The following is a 20,546-nucleotide window of genomic DNA, read 5'->3' on the forward strand; positions in this document are numbered from 1 at the left end:
AGCTTTGTCTTTTCTCTTAAGTTTTGGGCTCATATTCCCTCACAACTATGATTTTTTTACTGAAAAAGTAGAATGTGTGTTGTGACTAGAAAAGCTTTTTATTCAAAATCATAATTCAGTCTAAAATACACAAACTTGAAGTGGAAGGATAGCCCATGTTCTTGGATAGGAAGAATTAATGTTGTTAAAATGGCCACATTACCCAAAGCAGTCTACCATACAACCTTTTTTCCCCCCTCAATTTTTCTTTCTTTTAACATACTTGAAAATGTTTATGTGGGCTTGTTCCCTGTTGGATATAGCTATATTTAACCTAAGAAGCAATGCCTCCTCCTTCTTTTAAATTATTATATAGAGTGAATGACAGTGTAATATAAATACCTATCTAGGTATAATAAAATTTATTTATTTTTATTTTATTTAAATTTTGTGGCGGGGGAGGTAATTAGGTTTATCTATTTTATCTTTTAATGAAGGTACTGGGGATTGAACCCAGGACCTTGTGAATGCTAAGCATGGGCTCGACCACTGAGCCCCATCCTCCCCCTAAAATTTAAGTATTATGTTGCTATCGTAAGGAAGCATATAGAAATAATAAAGCTATATGACATGAAATAAATACATAAATAAAAATTTAAAAAAATGAAGTACACAAACTTTTGCCAATTTGAGAAGTTAGGAGAAATAAAGGGACATAATGGCCAAAGTTATTAAAATGCTCAATGAAAATTAATCACATATTTTTGTACTTCTCCTGTGCAGTGTTTGGGTTGATCCAGCACTGGGAGGTTGGGGTGGGGCATGAGGAAAGGCTGAGGAAGAAATGAAAGTCCAAACCTTGATTCTGTCCAACACTTAACACTCTTAAAATTCATCCTAAAATTGATTTTTAATCAATCCCTCATGTAAAACTTTCCCCCATCCCAACAACCAAGTAATATCTGACCTTAAAGGAATTCTGTCCATTTTACATCTTCAGAGCAGGTACACAGAAGGGATCGCCCCTACCCTTTCCCTTTGTCTGGGCACGCCAGCTCAGTGTGGCCCTGCAACTGGGCCGTACGCCTTCCTTTTAGACGTTTTTAGTACCACGCTGGAAGAAAATGTGTTTTACTTCTGTAGCCAGGATATTCCTTCAGGGACTGCTAAGCATATCTTACACTGCCCTGTTTTGGGGTGGGGGGAAGCGGATGTTACTTGTATCAGGAATGACCTTCCCTTTTGGTTCACGCATAAATACTCTTCTATAGAGCAAGTGTGTCAGTGATCACAGTACAGTCATAAATGTAGCCCTGGTGAGAGATCGCTATACCTTTCCTGAGAAAAGTTTGAAGGATTTGGCTCCTGAGGTGATTGACAAATGACATATCTCAATCCTTTGTCCCAATCAGTTAACCACTAGTATTACCACACCCTCAAGTCTCTGTAGGAAATAATGTCTGACAGGTAGATATTGTGTGGTAATCTTCTCTCTGCCGTAAACAATTGTCCTGTCTTGTTAGAATATTGGATACAGTTTCAGATTACCTGTGAAAAAACGCCTGGGACTTTGTTAGAGTAATTTGCTTCTTTCTTCTTTCCCTACTCTGAAATTCAAATGAGAGCATGCTTATAGAGTTGATATAAGTAAAGAGAGCTATAAAGAATGTATGTTGTCTTGAGCAGGAAGAAAAAAAAAAAAAATTCCGCAGCCCCTCTTTCTGGCCAAAGTGTGGTCCTTCCTAGTTCCTCTTAGTTCTATTTTGTTGTAATCACACTAAACTCAAACTAGCTACCTGATCATTTTATTACCTAACCTTTTCTGGCCCCCAAGGCCTTTACTCTGTATCTACATATCTTAAACATATTAAGTTTGCATGTTTTTAGAGTTTAATTGGGATATTCGACTTGGGAAAATTGTTAACAATCTTCTCCATAAAATACCATCCACTTACCAGAGCGAGCTCCATATCCATGATCTAATCAATTAAGCCCCATGTGGAATATCTTTCAGTTAACTTCTTGTACATTATGGAAATGATTTAGTCATTTATAAAAGCCACCTGTCAAATGGATCTTAAGAAAAACATGTAGCATGTCAGTGGTATACTGCCCTTTAAAAAAAAAAGTATAACCATTGCTTACTCTATTAGACACTAATATTTTTCAAACAGCATAACGTTTATAGGAATAGTAATATACCTCTAGGAATGGCCAAATAAATACCTCATGTATACCACTGTATGCAATAAGAGTGGAATTTGGAGATAAAGGTGTCCTTGTCATTCTTTTAATAAGATCTGAATAACCCAGTTGGAGAGAGAACATTGTGATGCATCAAGAGTCAGTTAGCAACAAAGATTTCCACAGCAGTTAACAGGAGAAGTTAGGAACTTTGTTTACTTGCCAAGTGAGTGCACAGATAATCAGTATAATCTCATTGCTTTTGTGTGCTCTGGAGCCTCTGTGTTTCTTAGGAAAGTAGGTGCTATTTCAGACCAGATTGCCTGTAACAAGAGACTTCATGTTTGATTTTTAAAGAATTCAAGTGGGATTAATGGTTTGCTAATGTGACCTCACTTTGGCTTTTTATCACCCAGGTATAAAATTTGAAAATCAGTATACAGTATGTCTGTGAAAACACTGAAAACTGTGTTATGTATTAATGTTTGTAAATAAGAGAAATGAAATCAAGTCTTGAAGAAAGCCATTTTCAGTTGAAAAGTATGTCAAAAAGAGCATAAAAACATGAAACTCATCCATAATCACTGACTTCATTTATTCATTGAACTTCTGAAAATCCTTGATAAGAGGATTCTTTCCATTCTTCTTTTCCCTATTATTTTCTGATAAGATTGTTTACAAGCCAAAATGTGTCAGTTCTGTTTAAGTTACAGTGTAATTACCAGGGGAACAGAGTATTTGTTAACACAGACTTATCGGCAGTTGCCAACGGTCTTCATTGGTCAGTATCTAATGGTATATTGTTAGACTGTGTCTGCTACAGTAAAACTCCAGTGGCACCAAAAAATTGGAAGATTGTTTTTTAAGAGTTGTTTTAAAATTAATGAAGCTTTAGCTAGTCTAATCAAGAAACAGAGAGAAGGCCCAAATAAATAAAATCAGAAATGGAAAAGAAGAGGAGTTAAATAGAATTTGACCTGTAGTTAGGGGAGGATCAAAAGGACCTGAATCCTTAGGTTGGGGGTGATGATTGCATCTTCACGGCAGTCCTAGAGGATCAGGTGACTAAACCAGATGGAGAGTGTCGTCATTGGTCAGTTAACCCTTTCTCCTTTTTCTTGTTTGTAGCCTGAGCCTCCAACAGTAAACAAATGGCAGCTAGACAACTGGCTGACCAAAGTCAGCCAGCCTGCGGTGCCCCCCGAGGTTCCGGGCAGCGCCGAGCCCCCGGCCCGGCACCCGGATGGTAAGGCCAAGGGCGGCGACGGTGCCACCGCGGGCCACGAGCGCTCGGAATCCAAAGAGCCTCCCCCCAGAAGCTCCAGCAAAGCCCCCCGGCCCCCGTCGTCGGAAGGCCCCCACGCAGGCAAGAGGAGCTGTCAGAAGTCCCCCGCCCAACAGGAGCCCCCGCAGAGGCAGACCGTGGGAACCAAAAAAGCGGTCAAGGCCTCCGCTCCGGCGGGCACGCGTGCCTGCCTGCAGGTGGAGGGCGAGCCCGGACTTCCTCCCCACGGCGCCAAAGACCAGCCTTCCAAAGACAAGCCCAAGGTGAAGACGAAAGGGCGGCCCCGCGCCGGAGAGAGCCGCGAGCCCAAGCCGGCGGTGCCCGCCCCGAGCGAGCGGAAGAAGCACCGGAGCGGCCTCCCGGGCCCCCCGAAGGCGCCCGCGAAGGACGGTGCGGAGGACAGGAGCCCCGAGCACTTTGCCCTCGTCCCCGTGACGCAGAGCCAGGGCCCCGCCCGCGGCGCCGGCGCCAGGACTAGTGGCTGCCGCCTGGCCGTGGTCGTGCAGGAGGACCGCCGCAAGGACAAACCCCTGGTGCCTTTGAGAGACCCCAAGCAGCTCTCCCCGCTCAGGGACCCTCCGCCCCCGCAAAGCTTGATGGTGAAGATCACCCTCGACCTCCTCTCTCGGATACCCCAGCCCCCTGGGAAGGTCGGCCGCCAGAAGAAACCGGAGTACAAACCGCCGTCTGCAGGGAAGAAACTGGATTCTGAGAAGAAAGGCTCAGACAATCCGAGCAAATTGGCCAAGAAGAGAAAGGTGAGTGTGGGGGCCGACCTCCCTCCACGGTGTGGAACGTACTTGCTGTGGGCTTGGGGCTGTCTTGGGCCTTGATTATAACCCAGAGTTGTCTTCGAAGAGGCTGGAAATCTTTGGATTCCATGTAGCCTTCTCTCCTACACCGGAGCCCCTCCGCTCCCACTGTGCAGATGCGTGTTAATAAATGACAAATTCCTTCAGCGGTCTTGCTAGTTTGAAGAAAAAGATGACGCAGTCATTGAAAAGGATATCTTGCTTTAGAATGATGCGGCATTTAACGGTACATTTTAATCTATTCTGATAATTTGGTATTTACCACTCGGCCTGTTAGGTTTTGCCTTAGAAATTAAAACCTTACATGAACTGAAATGTTAATTAGTATTCTGGATTACTGACACGAGCGCTGCACGCCAGATTTTACACCTGTAGTTTGATCTTGTTAATACTGTTATTACATCTGTGTTTTAACTCATGCCACCTAACACTTCATTAGTTTTGAACCACCAGATTTAAGAGTTTGTGACCTCCATTAATGACTTTTTATTAATAAGCAGAATATTATGAAAAAGTTTTAGAGCCATTATAGAGTATTTATCACAATTTTTGGAAGCCTCACTTAAGGAATGAACATAGTAAAAAAAAAAAAAAAAGAAAAGATCCCTGTATTATTTAACGCCCTCACAATTTTGGACAATCTCCTTTATTGTGAATCATTGCCCTCTTGCTGTGTGTTTTGCTGCTTCTTGGTGATGAAAGATAAGTCAGTGTTTTCCCCCAGCGGCGTTCCCAAGCCAACCTACCCAAGATTCTGTGTGGAAAGCATGAGAAGGGCCAACTCTTTCCTGCTGAGAAGGAATAAAAACTTTAACCCTCTTGTAAATACATAAAACACTTCTTACTCAGTTGTGGAAGTTGAGCTAAGAATAACAAGGACAAAAAGATCATGAAGGCTGCTGTCATGTCTCATTCAACTGATTACTCCACTGGGTTAAAAATATAACATGACTTTATCAAATAGCGAAGGGCGGCGGTTTTTCCAGAATCTTGTTGAATGAGACATGAGGGTGTGTGTTGCCACCGTAGCTGCAGTGGGCAAGTCCAGTGGGGATGGGATAAGTGCTCATTGGCGGCGTTGTTTCAACTAGAAGTGAGCAGATTCTCGTACACAATAACTTTTAAAACAATGTGTGCATGTTAGAGGTGTAAAACTTTATGGAGAAAATCGTGATGGACCAGGCTAGGAAAAAAGTGTTTGCACCTAATACACCTGTGAAAACTTCAGAAATACACTCTTTTACCTCTTCCTGGAAGATCTTTTATCATCTCTCCCCCAGCTGCCATAATATCACCTAGTCTCCACTGCCCCAGCTGGAGTGGGGAGAAGTATTAACTTGTAAAGTGCTTCCTAACCTGGTGGAAATGTTGGAAATTGGAGACTGCCTGAGGCTGTTCTCAGCATAGTCCGTGTTCCAGTACAAATCTAGAAGCTCTGCTTGCAGCTCCAGAAAGGGAAACTCAGCTGTCCCTGTTGAGTGTATGAACTGTGCCCTCTGAGAGCCGTTCCCAGCCCTTGGCTGAGCTCCACTAGGGCAGCTCATTTATCTTTCTGGTGAGAGTATGGAGAAATAATGACCCCCTCGTCTTAGGCAAGTGCATGCTTGCTTTAGAGCTCTGGCAGGCAGCTGAGAAATCTGGCCCTGGGAAAGAGAGGGCCACAGAGAAAGAGGCCCTGCCTCTCTGCTGTGGGACTGACGGCATCAGGGTCTGAACCAGTGGCTCCAAACCCTGGCTGCACATTCCAGTCTCCAGGGGAGCCCTTAGAACTGGTGGCAGGACATGTGTCACTCCCCATCCCCCCGCACTCCACACTCCCGTCAGTGTTTTCTAAATCCTCAGGTAATCCTGTTGCCTGAGGCTCTGGAACAGAACCTCATTAGCAAGCCAAAATTGTACAAAGCGAGTTCTTTGGACCAAGAAATCTCTCCATTTAGATATCATGGATCTAGACAACCTGGCCTGCTGTATGTCACTAGTTAGAAACATTACTTAGAAACTTTTGGATAAATATAAACGTCAGCCAACTGTATACTAATTTTATGATCAGAGGATCATGTATCATTGGTTTTACTTCCTGCTGGATTCCAAGTGATATTAATGTTGAACATCATAACCTCAGGTCCTCTCTGCCTGCGAGGGGCGGCCCCCGCCTTTCCTGTCAGGACCCTGACTCCGCTTGCTTAGGGCACCTTGATGAGCGTGGCTGCTTCATGGCCAGCCCAGGTCTCTTTTGAAGTTTGGGTAGAAATGCCCCAAATTGGGATAGTGAAGACGTGTCCATTTCCTTCATATTAAGTATGAACACTAGGAGAAGCTCCATGAGGATGTGGTGAGAGCAGTTGAATAATGTACCTGCTCCTTCACATTAGTGGGCTTTAGTGTTTTTGTTTAAAGACCCATCCTCCTCCTGGGACAAAATCCTACAAATATTTTCAGAGGGTTAATAGATACTTGAAGCCATTTTAGACTCAAAAGTGTGAGAAGATGATCACAAAGAGTTAATGGTGATTAACAGCTGTGATAAAGCCATCAAATGTGGCGCCTGTTGTATGTGTGTATTTTACTACTTTAAAGGAGTGAGAGGGGACAATTCATGAGGAAAAGTAGAGAAAATTATAAGGGTAAATAGTCATGAACTCACATGATCCTTATGTAAACTACAGAATTTCTTCAACCTGATTACAGTTTAGAATTTAAAATAGAACCTGTATTTTCTTTTATATAATTTTAAACTTTATGTTTTCCAGATTTGAAAGAAAAGTTGACATTGGGATGCACAACATAATATACAGTCAGGGGGGTGCATTTGGGAGGTTACTAACATAGCAAACAAACGACAAGCTCCCCTTGTGAGCTCAGTGTTGCCCGGGGCACTTTCGTAGATAATCTCATTTAATCCAGTCATTTTATAGGTTGTCTTTCAAATAAAATGCTAGATAGTCTTTAACAGAAAAATAACGGACTGGGAGGTTACATTCATTCAGGTCTTTTCCTTTTTCTAAATAATTGCTTTACTGACCAAGAAGCTTGGACCCTTTTGGAAACATATTTCATTGCCATCATTTATGTGTGTTTTGAGGAATGGGGAGGGAAGTTATGAGATATGGTGGGAAAATGTGCATTTTTATTGCTTGATGGTTGGTTTAGACCTTCCCTTCTATCCAAGATCTGACTGTTTTTCCTTGAGTTGATTCTCCACATCAACATGCCCAGTTATTATCCTTCAAAATCAAGGGTTTGAAAAGTCATCCCTATAATTTCTTAAAAAGCCACTTACATCTAATTTCTTCATGCCTGTTAGTTACCCTAAGAGCATCATATGAAGAGCTGGTTTAGGACCAGTCTAATGCCCGTGTATTCCCTCTCCAAAAAGAAGGGGGAAAGTGGATTCATTTTCCTTGTCTGTGGCACTTACCCCAGTGACTGTAACCTCTCTCAGTAAGTCCTACCCCCGTTTGGTGCCAGCTTGGACTTGGTGCCCTCTGTGTCGTCTTACTGAACCTGCAGAGGCAAATCCTGGAAAAGTACCTGAAGTTCCCAGAAGGCTGCTTCTCCACATTTGCTGTGCTCCCCATGCTGTCAAGCTAGTCTGCTTCCCTGTGGGGGTGGACAGTGGAGTTTAGAATTGCAGTACTGAAACCTCACGCATTTCTTGTTCAGCTGCTGCCTTCCATACCTGAGATCCAGAAAGACTCCCACATCACTTGGCGAAAGAGGGTCTGGAGCTCGGTATGCTGACTCCTCTCTGTCTGGTGATCTTCCCTCTTTCACACCTTTTGTTGGGGGGTGGGGGGATGCACAAGTGTCTGTTGGCAGGAGTGGAGGTGGGGGGAATTCTTGGAGCAAGGCCCGAGGTCATAGTTCAAGATCACTGTACATCTCTGGCTCAATCACTCCACTGTCCCCCCTCCTGAGATCCTGATGTGCCCCCGCCCCCCACCTTCAGTTTCCCTGCCAGATGCCCCTCATCTCTCCTTGTCATGGCAGGCTCTGAGTAGACTGTCTTTCCACCTATTAAGAACTGTGTCCTCAGATGAGTGTCAGTTCTCAAAAGCTGCTTTCATTCCCTGTGTTACCTACAGGACCTTGTTGGTGAGCCAGAGGCTGGGCAGGCAGCAGGCTGCCGTGGAGGCTTTCCCTGCAGAAACCTGCTTGGCCTGGACTGTCCCAGCTCTTCCTTTTATGGTCTTCATTCTTGCCCTTTTGCTCCACTCGTAGGTGGAGCGGCATTTGGCAGATAACCCATGGCTGCCTGACCCAACAGGTTAAGAAAAGCAAACAAGTCAGTCAGGAGCAGGTGGTCAGCAGCCGCCTCCTGTTGGAGATGGAGGCACCTTTGAGACATTGTCCCGGAAAAGGGAATTTCTGAGACCCAGACCTTAGATGGGGTTCCCTGAAATGGGAGTTGATCTGTGCATAAGCCACTGGGCAACGGAGACTCCTTTCTCCTCTTGAAGAGAGCACATCACTCTCGTCTCACTTTCAAATGGCTTCTGACCCAGAAAAATGTTAAGAACTCCTTGCCTCATGTTTTCCAGTCTTGGAATTCACGTCTGCGTTTTCCTGCACCCAGAATCGGGTGACTCCCTCTAACGGCCCTTTCCGAAATCCATCCTCTCAGGGTTGTAGTGCAGGCCTGCTTCCATGCCAGCTGGCAGACGCCCCCGGAGTGCTGCTCTGGGGGTTCCTCGGGGACTGTTCCCACAGGAGTCCAGAGGGTTCCAAGGGCAGAGTGTGCTGGAATACTAACCTTGGCCCATGGGCGTGAACTCTGGCAGGCGGGCCCAGGCCACAAAAGGGGATTTTTGCCTAATTGATTCAATGGCTTACTTTCTGCCAGCTTACAGACTATTATCAGCATGTCAATAGAAAGCATGTTTTTCCAGTAACAGAGTGGTTAAAGCTAGCATGGAAGCTCATGTGTGGGGATTCTTGGTTTTGGGCTGTTCTTTTGAGTCACCGAGCAGCACAAGCCGGAGGTAAAACCAGTCGGGGAGGTTTGACTCACTGGGAGCCTTACTTTCATGCGCGGTTAGTAAGGTCCGCCACTGTGGTTTCCAGTCATAACTAGCATGTCCGAAGCAGCATGAAGATACACAAACAAAAATTAACTCTCCTTCCACCTCTGGAGTTTGGTGTTGTGTTTAGGAAGTAACCTTCTGCATTGAACATAAATGCTTAGCTTTGTCTTGGGGACTTAGTCCTACAAGTCATTAACAGCTGGAAAATGCCCTCCTTTTAAGAAAGTTTATGTTGCAGTTTCATGTACAAGTTATACCTGTCTGGATATTTTAGCAAATTCTGTGACTTTTCCCAGAGATAAATTGCCCATCCTCTTGCAGTGTTTGCTGGGCCAGCCGTGTGTCCTTTAATCTAAAGCTCCAGAGAATTCCATGGTGGCAGAGCCTCTCGGGCACCCTGGCTGTAGTGACGAGGAGGGTATCCCTGGTAGTAGAGTTCTATTTGAACCCAGTCATTTCCAGTGTATTCTGTTTTCTCTGCCAACCTCTTGAGTGCGGGTCGAGCATTACTATTATGAATCGTTGAAAGTTACGCGCCGGGCAAAGCCCCAGCAGTCCCCTCCTGGCCTGCGCCCTGGGGCTCTGCTGCTGGGCCGCGCCCGCTGCCACTCTGCCACTCGAGACTCGGCTCCGTGCGGCCTCCTGTCGTGCTCCCGCTGTGCCTGTGGGTGTGCTGTCACATTCCGCGCTATCTCCTCCGTAGGTCCCTCAAGGTCCTTTTACCTCAGTTCTCTGTAATGAATGGTTATATTTCTGAACAGCCTGTACATTTAAGAATTGTTTCTTTGCATAGGCTCATTGGAAGTTCAAGGTCCATTTTGCAGATGACCTCTAGAAAAGGGTGTAAAACTGCGCTGTCCAATAGAAATACAATGTGAGCCACATTTGTAATTCAAAATTTTCTAGTAGCCATATAAAAAATATTAAAAGGGGGAAAAAAACCCAAGAGAAATAATTTAGACAGTTTAATGATTACATTCTCCTTTTTTGCACAAAGTCTCTGATGTCACTTGTCCCTGGACTAGCCACGTTCAGGTGCTCCCCAGGTGCCCGGCTCTGGGATGGAGCATGCAGGGCAGTGCAGAAATGGCCTCTAGTGGGTATAAGCCTTCCCTTGGATTGAATTTCTCTACCCATATTTTCCCTAAATGTTCTCACCTGTGTGCGCACTGAGAGAGTAAAAGCAGGTATCCTTATAAGTCAGTTTGACTGGTCCATTTTGAAACGAGAGAGAAATGGTTTCCACAGGAGGCTGGGTGGAGGCACACACTGGGCACACTTGTTTGCAGGATGCTGGGGGGAAGGAAGGGCGTGTCTGTGCTGTTTCCCCTCCTATTGAGTGGGGCCAGGCTGCTTATTAGCGCCTGGGGAGAGCTTGAGCCTACTCGTCTTAATTTATTCATTTTTCTTGGAGAAATTTGGAGAAAGAAGGAGAGACTGGTGAAAATGGGGCCCCCCACAATCTCATCACTTGCATGTTTTTCCCTTTAAGGCTCTAAGAGAGGGTTTCAGGTTTGGGGGGGATTGTCCTAGATTGGCTGGCGGTGTCCCAGATTTCTCTCTCTCTCTCCCTCCCCCAACTCCCCAACAGTCAGAGGAATTTAGTTTTTTTTTTTTGTATTCTTTTTTATTGAAGTATAGTCACTTTACAACGTTGCCTCAATTCGTGGTATACAATATAATATTTCAGTCATACATATACATACATATATTCTTTTTCATAGTTTTTTTTAGTATAGGTTACTATAAGACATTGAATATAGTTCTCTGCACCATAACAGTATAAACTTGTTTGTTTTTATATATATATATATATGTGTGTGTGTGTGTTTTTAAAAGATTGACCTTTATTAAAAAATTTTTTTTAAATGGAGGTACTGGGGATTGAACCCAGAACTTCTGCTCTACAACTGAGCTGTACCCTGCCCCCTCTCCTCCCTGCCCCAGGAGTTTAGTTCCAAATGCACCTGAGTTGATTGAAGGACTCTCACCCATCACTTCACTGTCCTTGCTGGAGAGCTGGTGGCTCCTCCTTCCCACGGTGCTAATACATGAGCCCAGACCAGGAGGGAGTCTGTAAATTTGGTATATGTGTTGTCGTGGGAAAACTTAGCTGTTTGCATCCTGGGTATGAAGGACAGTCCTTCTTCATGCAGAAATCTTCTCAATATAAGTCATGTCAAATCTGGATGGTCTGACCCCCCCCAAATACACACACATACACAGACACACACAGTAGGTACTTACCTAAATGTTTCCAAAAGTCTAACTGTCTTTGCTGTATATTTTTCTCTTTTGTCTGCACAGTTATGTTTGTAACAGTTTACTCTGTTATACTACACTGATAGGGTGAAGCAGAAAGAGACCACGATAGCAAGAAAGTCAAACTGGAGAAGGACGTCAAATCACAGTCATCGTCTTCATCCTCCCACAAAGATTCTTCTAAATCAAAGTGAGTATAGAGATTAGGAATAGTCTAGAAAGCTGCTCAAATCTTCCTGGATCTTGACATGGCGAAAATATTTTTCTTCCACAGTAGAATGAGAAAATAATAAACCCCTTCGGGCTCATTTTGTTTTGTGTTACTTTCCTCCATGAGGACCTTAGAGGAATTGACAGTTGATTTGGCAGCAAACTTAGATTTATCAAAAGCACAAAAGACTTGGCAAAAACAAGTGAGTGGTGTCACCATGTAGGGGCCAACAGACTTGAGAGAGAGCCAGATGTGCAGGGTCAGAGAGCAGGTGGCACCCAGGCCTGCCTGCCTGTCAGAGAAAGGTACAGGTTGGGCAGCAACTATTGCAGACCAGGTCGGGTAGGTCAGGGTAAGACTGCTGGCAGACTCTGCAGGCTTAGGGACAAATTACACGACTTCATTCATTACTCATAGTTACAACTAGATTTTCCAAAGGCATCAAAAAAGGACTCTGAAGTTGGACCTTTCTACAAAAATGGATTTCATGCTCTGTGATATCTTAATCTTTTATGTCAACAGCCATTTTGTCCTTACCGCTCAACACCTAAATCAGCCAGTTCATGCTCTGCTTTAACCTAGTTTTGTATGGTGTTTCATTCCAGAACTCCAAGGCCCTCCTCTGAGCCCTCAAAGAAGGAAATGCTTCCCCCTTCACTCGTGTCGTCCTCGTCCTCATCCTCGTCTTCCCAGAAGCCAGCCAAGTCTGCCCCAAAGAGGCCACGGCAGGAAGCAGACTCCTGTGGGCAGGACGCTCCCAAAAGTGCCAGTAGTACCAAGGGCAACCACAAAGACACTTCTGTTTCCAAGCACAGAAAAGCAGAGGGGAAGGGCTCTGGAAGCTCTGCAGAGCACAGAGTAAGGCGGGGAGGCGGTGCTGTGTGGGCCGGAACATAGAGGTGTAGCTTTACTCCAAACGCCCAGATAAGAGAAGTTGCTAGTGGTGGTATATTTCAGAGCTGTCCATCACTTTTAACAAAGTAGTGAGGAGTTATTTTTGTTTTAAGATCTATTTTTTGAGGGAGAGGGTACAGCTCAGTGGTAGAGTGCATGCCTTGCATGCACAAGTTCCTGGGTTCAACCCCCAGTACCTGCATTAAAATAACTAAGTAAAAACCTAATTGCCTCCCCTGCCATAAAAAATAAAAAAATAATTTTTTAAAAAATCTACTTTTTTGTAGGGAGAGTAAAAGATAGTTAATATTACATGAAAATTTAGATGTCAGTTTATTCTCAAAGTGGTTTGGGGTGAAAAATCAGAATAGATTTTTGTGTTAATTTTTCATCAGGTATTTTGCAGTTAAAAAAAAATCGTTTACCCTGGTTAGTTCTTGGTTTGGATGTTTGATTTCAAATACTTTCATTATTGGTTATAATGGGAAAAAATTTATCCACTTTCTCAAATGCAAATTCTTCTCTTCTTGTTAAACTGGGGTAGATGAGTGTGTGTGTGCGTGTGTGCGCGAGCGCGTGTGTTACCTAAGAGAAAATACTAGATTTGGCTTTGTTGATAATCTGTTCTCTAGGACATGCCCGTCTTACAGCTTTTTTTGTGTCCCAAATACGATCAAAAACTACAGTTTCAGTTGAATCTAGCTGAGAAAGCTCTTGGCCACGCTGAAGTGTGCAGTGTTTGATTTCCTCTTTTTTGAACTAGTATTTTGGGCTAATTTAGAGGGATGGTACATTTAGGTCAGTGATCTTAAATGTTAGAGTGTGATCTGTATAATGATTTCTTAAGGGATCTTCTGGAGATACTGCAAATCGTTTTCCAGTGCCTTCTTTGCCAAATGGTAACTCCAAACCAGGGAAGCCTCACATGAAGCCTGACAAGTAAGGCTTTGGATGGATGCTGCTGCTTCTCTCTCCTCCCACTCCCTTCCCCCCGCCCTCCCTCCTCTCTGCCCTCCCTCTCCTCCCATCCTGTTCACCCTCTAGTCTTCTTAAGTCGTCTTGCCCAAGTCCAGTCATTTTAAGTTCCTTTGACTCACCCCTGATCTTCTCTTCTCTTTCAGACAACAGGCAGATTTTCACATGAAGGAGGCCAAGAGGTTGAAGGACAAAGCAGAATTAATGGTCAGTCTTGACTTATTCTTGGGGATTCCATATTGCCAAGCCTGGTGCGGGGTGGGAGGGGGGACTGCGGGGCTGGGCACTGGCCACGGGCCCCACAGGAGCTGTGGCATCTAATGAGTTGAGGGTCAAGGGGTTCCTGGAGAATGAAATTACTTTTACTTTGTTGATTCAGGCTGATCATGGGCAGATGTACAAACTGCTAGTCACAAGTTTTATGTCTAGATGATTGAAAGTTGACCTGCCTGGTTAGTGTTTTATTTAATATACATGAGGGCTTCCTTGTCTCCCTGAATCAATTCCTTGGATGTGAAAAACAACTCTTCGCTTACTGAAAGCTTGTCAGTTTGTGTTTATCCTGAAACATTTCAAAAAGTGAGGTAGCCTGTTTGCATTCCAAAGTTATCTTAAAGCCCTTGAGAGCCTAACAGTGAAGTTAGTCAGTAGACCAGTGCCATCAGATAAAACTTTAAGGTGAAGGTAATGATTGCACTGTTGGTAAACATACTTTAAAGAAGTGAACTCTCTTTAACTGGTGGCTGTTGGACTTTCTGGAAGGTGGTAGTTTATGTTAATTGCATACATAATTAAATAATGCTTTTACTTCCCTGCTGCAGTATAATTAGATAAGCTTTGCCCTTTGTCATATTTAAACATCTAAGACACTGGGGCTTTTATTTACTTAGTGTATTCCCCAGACCTAAACCCCTGCAGATATGTTGAAGTTTGTGCCACAGGAGAACGGTAGAGGCTGCCTTGATCCTGCCATGTGCACAGCTAACCACAGGGTCTGGAGGTCCACAGGGATTGAGTCAGATCCGTCCACAGTGGCCGTCAGACTCCCTGCCCAGTGTCCTTCATCCCGACTCTGTAGACTCACATCTGTTCTCATGCTAGGGAGGGCTGGGCCGAGACACTTTCATCAGGTCCCCATTCATCAGATAAAATGTTGATTGAGTCCCTATCATGCTGGATGCTGTGAGGGGGACAGAGACAAATTAGACACTATGTCTAAAGTGACCTTCTGCCTGGATGACCTGAGTCACATTAAGCCTCCTGCAACCAACCCCACAGTGGTGTCTTCCCAGCCTCTTCCTTTCACTTTCCACGGCTGTTGCTAGAACTACACGAATTTTTGAGTTTTGAAAAAGTGCAAATATTCAGTAAACTAAAACTTGTCTTGGTCAGCCAGTGACCTAATACTTACCTTGACACTGGACACTTTCAGCACTAGGTTTCCTCATTATTCAAACAAAATTAATACTGCAGGGAACTTCATTCTGGCTTTGCTTTTAATCTGTACACATGTGCATCTTCTTCTCCCTTCCTGTACCTGCTGCTTCCCATTCTAATAAGTAATACTAGCTCATTCCACTCTCAAAATACGCCAGTTTGGACAGAAACCTGAATGGCCAGCCTCTTTGTCACGTTCTCCTTTAGCTGTACAACGTCCCAAAGTTGTCCATCTTGCACTGCAAATAGTTAAGCGCATAACTGAACGTAGAGGATGTATTTCTTCTGTTCTTATTTTACCTACTGTTGAGTAAGGAAATTAGAACTCTGTGACCTTAACCCTGTCTCAGGAGATACATAGTAACTTATTAACCTTACAGAATACTTAAGAAAGTAGACACTGGCCAATTGCTGTACTATGGTTTGTTTTATTTCTACCCTAATGCCAATATGAATTTTAGACAGTCCATGAAAGGAGATGGTATTGAATGAGTAAGTCTGAAGAGTTAAATTCCCACCAGCGAAGCAAACCACTAAGGCCCTGTACTGTTGATTAATTGGGCATGCTGATTTGATTTTTATTCTGTCACTAATTTTCTGAGCCTGGTTTCTCTAGAAGACATATTTTTAAATCAAGTTATGTTTAAAAATTAAAACTAGCAGCCCTAAGCCGTCTTTCTTTGCTAATATGCCACCATCTCCTTATACTCCACTTGCACCTTTCCTGTTTTCATTCTTTCTTTTTGAACGTATCAGATGAGAGGTGTCAGCAGAAACCTCAGCCTTGCGAATGCCGTGTTGATCAGTTGCTCTTACAGCGTGTGGTGCACGGGCCAAGTGGGGGGGTGCTGGGTGAGCTGAATGCCACCAAGTGAGGAGAGCGTTAAGTAACAAACTGTGTATTCAGGTTTTGGTAACCACCAATATCTGATTTCATTCAAATTTCTACTTTTGCATTAAGGGACTCTGAACTTTTTCCCCTGTTAGCCCAGGGGATAGCCTTGTGCCCTGAACCCAGACTTCCCAAGGAGATGATCTGCTGGGTTCTCAAATACATAAAAAAATTGTTGTTCAATATGACATCTAAGATGCTTAAACCATAATATTTTCTCCTTATTGTAAGATAAACTTCAGCCCATACAAAGAAACTGTCTGCATTATTCTGGATGTGTAGAATAATCTGTTTCTCAGGAAAATTACATAATGAGTAACTGCACATTAGTAACACGAGGAAATTTTCAGCAGGTCAGAGCTGACGGGCTTCGGTTACCATTTTGTGTTTGTTTGCTCTCATACTTCTCTCTAGCCACAATTAAAGTCAGACGGTGGAGGGGAGTTACTGTAAAGAATGTGTGTGAGAAACTAGAAGTCTGTTTTAGGCTTAACAATGACCGTGTTCTTCGCCCACAGACAGACAAGGTTGGGAAGGCGTTTAAGTACCTGGAAGCCGCCTTGTCCTTCATTGAGTGTGGGATCGCCATGGAGTTGGAGGGCCCAGCGTCCAGGTCAGCTTACTCCATCTACTCCGAAACCGTGGACCTCATTAAGTAAGTGCCCAGTCATTTTGCCTTCCTCTTAAGTGCTTCTGTCCTCACCTTTATTGCTTTAATCCTTTTGAACTTTAGTAGGAAGACAGCTTAACAAAGGGGAGCCTTTAAAAAGTTACTGATCCAGGAAATTTTTTTTTTTTTTATCGTAAAGTTAAATGTATTCTAGACGAAGTGCTGGAACAGAGTAACTGGGTCTGGCTGCCTTGTTTTGCCAAGTGCACAGTGAGATGCCAAACCCTTCAGGGAGAGGGTTGGTTTTTCCAGTTTGGCTTTCTGATCAGGTGCTCTCTCGTCTCGGTTGAAACTCTCCGTGTTTATTACCTGCACGTCAGCAGGGGACTCTGTAAGGGCACAGGCTGCTGCTTGGTTTCAAGCAGGTGCGCAGGTCAGAGAAGAGGCGTGTCTTCGCCTTATTTTCTGAATGGCTTGAATCGTTGCTCTAAAGCCTCATTTTCCCTCTGCGTTGCTGTCATGCCTTCACATCTTCAGGAAAAATCAATACAAAACCAAGACAAACATAATAAGGTGTCTCTGTGTCTGGGGTTTTCTTGATGCCTTTTTTTTTTAACCTCATACAATTTTATATTTTCCTGTAGGTTCATAATGTCATTAAAATCCTTCTCAGATGCCACAACACCAACACAAGAGAAAATATTTGCTGTTTTATGGTGTGTACTTTCCCCCTTTATCTGAATAGTACTACAGTTGCTTTTGCATCTTTCGATATTACAAAGAGATTCTGGTATCTGTTTTCTTAAAGTGAAAATTATCATGAAAGGCAGATCAGTACCAGAAAGTGGCAGGATGTATGGTCAAGGGGTTAATCCCACTGATAATTATTGTGAAACGGCGTCTACTGCCATGTAACTGACGACTCAGGACCTTTAGGCTTGTGACTTCAATTATATTTGTATATATTTGTGTTTTTTCACCAATATTTACTCTGATGATAATGTGAACGGTGCAGTGAGAGTCTTGAGATTCTCTTGCTCGTGTTGATGGTGAAAAGCCCAGTGTGCTCGCTGGGGTGGAAGGAGTCAAGCCTGCCTTTCTGTAGTACAGATGCTCGTGTCTGCGAGGTCATACTTTACTTCACCCTGTTTTATGTTCATAGCATGCGTTGCCAGTCCATTTTGAACATGGCCATGTTCCGTTGTAAAAAAGATACAGCAATAAAGTATTCCCGCACTCTCAACGAACACTTCGTCAAGACTTCCTCCAAAGTCACTCAGGCACCTTCGCCATGTGTTGCAAGGTAATTGTCAGTCTGATTTAAATAACTTCCGAAATGATGTCTTTCTTTTTTACCTTTTGCTGTGACTTAAACTTTTCAAAAAATTATATATATATATCTATGTGCTGATTTGCTCCTTCAGCTTAAATCACTGGCATATTTCTGCCTTTTTGAGGAATAGTTGTAAATCAAGGTGTTTGCTGGTTGGGCAACATAAAATGGTACTTGCAAAGAACACAGAGTTCAAACTTTAGAGCTCTGAGGGGGAGGATATGTGGAAGTGCCTAACAGCACAGAACAGACAGAGCCAGCAGGACCAGAGCCACAGTCCTTCTTCTCCACAACAGATTGTCTGGGTATTTCAGTAAACAAGCACTGTCCCGAACCACATGCCTTCCACCTTCTCCAGGGTCTGTAGCAGCGACGTTAGAATGAGAACAGTTAGGTCTGGCTCAGTTCTTTCCCCCACTTTGTGAACTGAAATTGCTCACATATTCCATAAGATATTGAAAAACCAGAGTCCTTCTGTGGGTGTTTTTAAGATGAAGATAGAATTTTCTTTTTAGTACTTGCCTAATTGTGTGTGTGTGTGTGTGTACACATTCTTTTAATTTGGTCGTGCTCCTTAAAAAGCTCCTGGTTCTGATAGGTTTTGCTATTTTAAGACTATCACCTAAAGAATGACCCCATTTCCAGCACATTACAAAGAAGAGATTCCCATATGACCTCTCTTAAAAACAGAAAGTCCTGATTGAGAGGTAGCTTCTTTACCTCTGAGAATTTTCATGACTCCCACCTCTGAGATGCTGTTCTGCGTTAATAGGTTGTCAGTCACGTGGTTTTTGGTAACTCCTTCACCAGTCGTCCAGCCTGTGTGTACTGAGCACCTTCCTTGTTTTCGGTGCAGAGGCGCAGCAGTAAACAGCGCCTTTGGGGAGCTTCTGCTTCTAGTCTTTGAACATGTACGTCCTGCTGGGGACACTTAGGACCCGTGCAGCCCAGGGCAGATGTAACTACCTCGTGGGCCACTGCTGCACACCCACCTTCCCATTCTCTGTCAGCTCTGAGATGTCGGAGTGACTTTGCCTGCGTTTGTTTGATCTGCATCAAGGCACTTGTTCACTTGTACAGTCAGGAGGAGAGCAGAGGACATACTGAGCCACTGATGCGGAGGGCGGGCTTGCCCAGTGTTTATCAGGAGCCCCCTGTTAGCACCTGCTGTGCTAAGTGCTGGAAATGCAGAGATTAATAAGGAATGATCCCTGCCTTCCAGGTGCTTGTGAGGCAGGAAAAGGAATAGACAGAAAAGCATCACGGGCTGTGATAAATGCAGAGAGATAGGTTCAGGTGGTGGCAGAAAGGAAGCTAGGATGTAGCCCCAGTGTGTGGAAGAGTGTCGGGTGCAGAGGAGGCACTCAGTAACGTGTACTGAGCGGATGAAAGAATGAATACATAGGAGACTAGGACCATCTTCCCGGGAAGTATTGTCTTACTAGGAGAATTTGGATCGGGGATGAAGAGAGAGGGATTCTAGGCCGATGGAAAGCATATGTAAAGGGCGTGGGAAATACACTTGGAATACAGACTTGTCCACCTGATTCTACGCCCGGTGAAGGACGCCTCACCTCTACCCAGTTACTTTTTCCGTTCAGAGGACCCCGTCCCACTGTGTTTTATGAAGTAAATTTCCAGAATACTGAAGGGGAAGTGTGCCTCTTTGTCCTTGTAGAAGTAAGTGGTTTTAGAAGTGATTGTCATTTTGGCAAGAACACACTAAAACTTTGTGACTTGAGCCGCGCGGGTCCCAGAGACAGGAATTCTGTAATGTGGGAGTTTAGGTGATGAACTGGTTCTTTTCTTCTGCTTCCAGAAGCACAGGCACGCCATCCCCCCTCTCTCCAATGCCTTCTCCAGCTGGCTGCGGAGGCTCCCAGCCCAGCGCTGGCAGCGCGGGGAGCAGTGGGCTGCCTCCCGCCATCAGTACCCCCGTCTCCATCCAGAACATGACCTCCTCCTACGTCACCATCACTTCCCACGTCCTTACTGCCTTTGACCTTTGGGAACAGGCTGAGGTCCTCACGCAGAAGAATAAAGGTAGAGGGTTCTGTGGTGGTTATTACTGGGGCGTGGGGATTGGGAGGGGCATAATAACACTGTACGTATTTTATGTTCAGTTTTTCAAAGAAAAGAACTGCGTACCTGTTCCCCTTCTGACGCTTTCTCCATTCCATCTGATAACCTAGTCGCAGTCCTTTCTTGAGTCCTGTGGCGTGGGGGTGGGTTTCTGTGGCTAGATCTTAGCAAAATGAGATTAGAAGTGGCTTCGGCACCTTGCCCCTTCAGAAGTTCCGGTGTCACTGTTTCAGCCTGAACGGGGGTGCTTGCAAAAGGACAGAGCAGACTGGGAAGGGAAGGTCGGCTGACGCCAGGCACGGCACCTTGGGGATGGGGTGTTGGGTAACCTAAGCACCGAGCTGATTGTTTGTTCAGCACATGTTAAGAAGAGGATTAGCTCCAGTACAAGAAATACGGCTTAGTAACATTGTAGAGATTTGTTTGGGAGGAAGGCCCTTGGAGAAATCCAAGGTTGGGAGATGGCAGGGCGTGCTGCCCGAGGCACTGCTCGGCGTGGAATGCCACGGTGCCGTCTTTCCTGGTGGTGGGGAAGAACTCGGCCAGCTGCTTACTTTCCCCACAGC

The 20,546-nt window shown here is 44.4% G+C and overlaps 1 protein-coding gene across 6 annotated transcripts in view; it reads left to right on the forward strand.

Annotated features, from left to right (window-relative positions):
* Positions 1–20,546, forward strand: part of AFF1 (ALF transcription elongation factor 1) — a 173,352-nt gene that overhangs the window by 147,000 nt on the left and 5,806 nt on the right. For all 6 annotated transcript variants that reach the window (XM_074346891.1, XM_074346903.1, XM_074346892.1 and 3 more), the window contains 9 exons: positions 3,292–4,206; positions 11,633–11,736; positions 12,363–12,615; positions 13,499–13,590; positions 13,773–13,833; positions 16,474–16,610; positions 17,210–17,281; positions 17,728–17,868; positions 19,718–19,941. In XM_074346891.1, coding sequence (XP_074202992.1) covers positions 3,292–4,206; positions 11,633–11,736; positions 12,363–12,615; positions 13,499–13,590; positions 13,773–13,833; positions 16,474–16,610; positions 17,210–17,281; positions 17,728–17,868; positions 19,718–19,941 — 1,999 coding nt within the window. The remainder of the gene's footprint in view (positions 1–3,291; positions 4,207–11,632; positions 11,737–12,362; positions 12,616–13,498; positions 13,591–13,772; positions 13,834–16,473; positions 16,611–17,209; positions 17,282–17,727; positions 17,869–19,717; positions 19,942–20,546) is intronic.

The sequence above is a fragment of the Camelus bactrianus genome, chromosome 2 (assembly GCF_048773025.1).
Source record: "Camelus bactrianus isolate YW-2024 breed Bactrian camel chromosome 2, ASM4877302v1, whole genome shotgun sequence".
NCBI lineage: Eukaryota > Metazoa > Chordata > Mammalia > Artiodactyla > Camelidae > Camelus > Camelus bactrianus.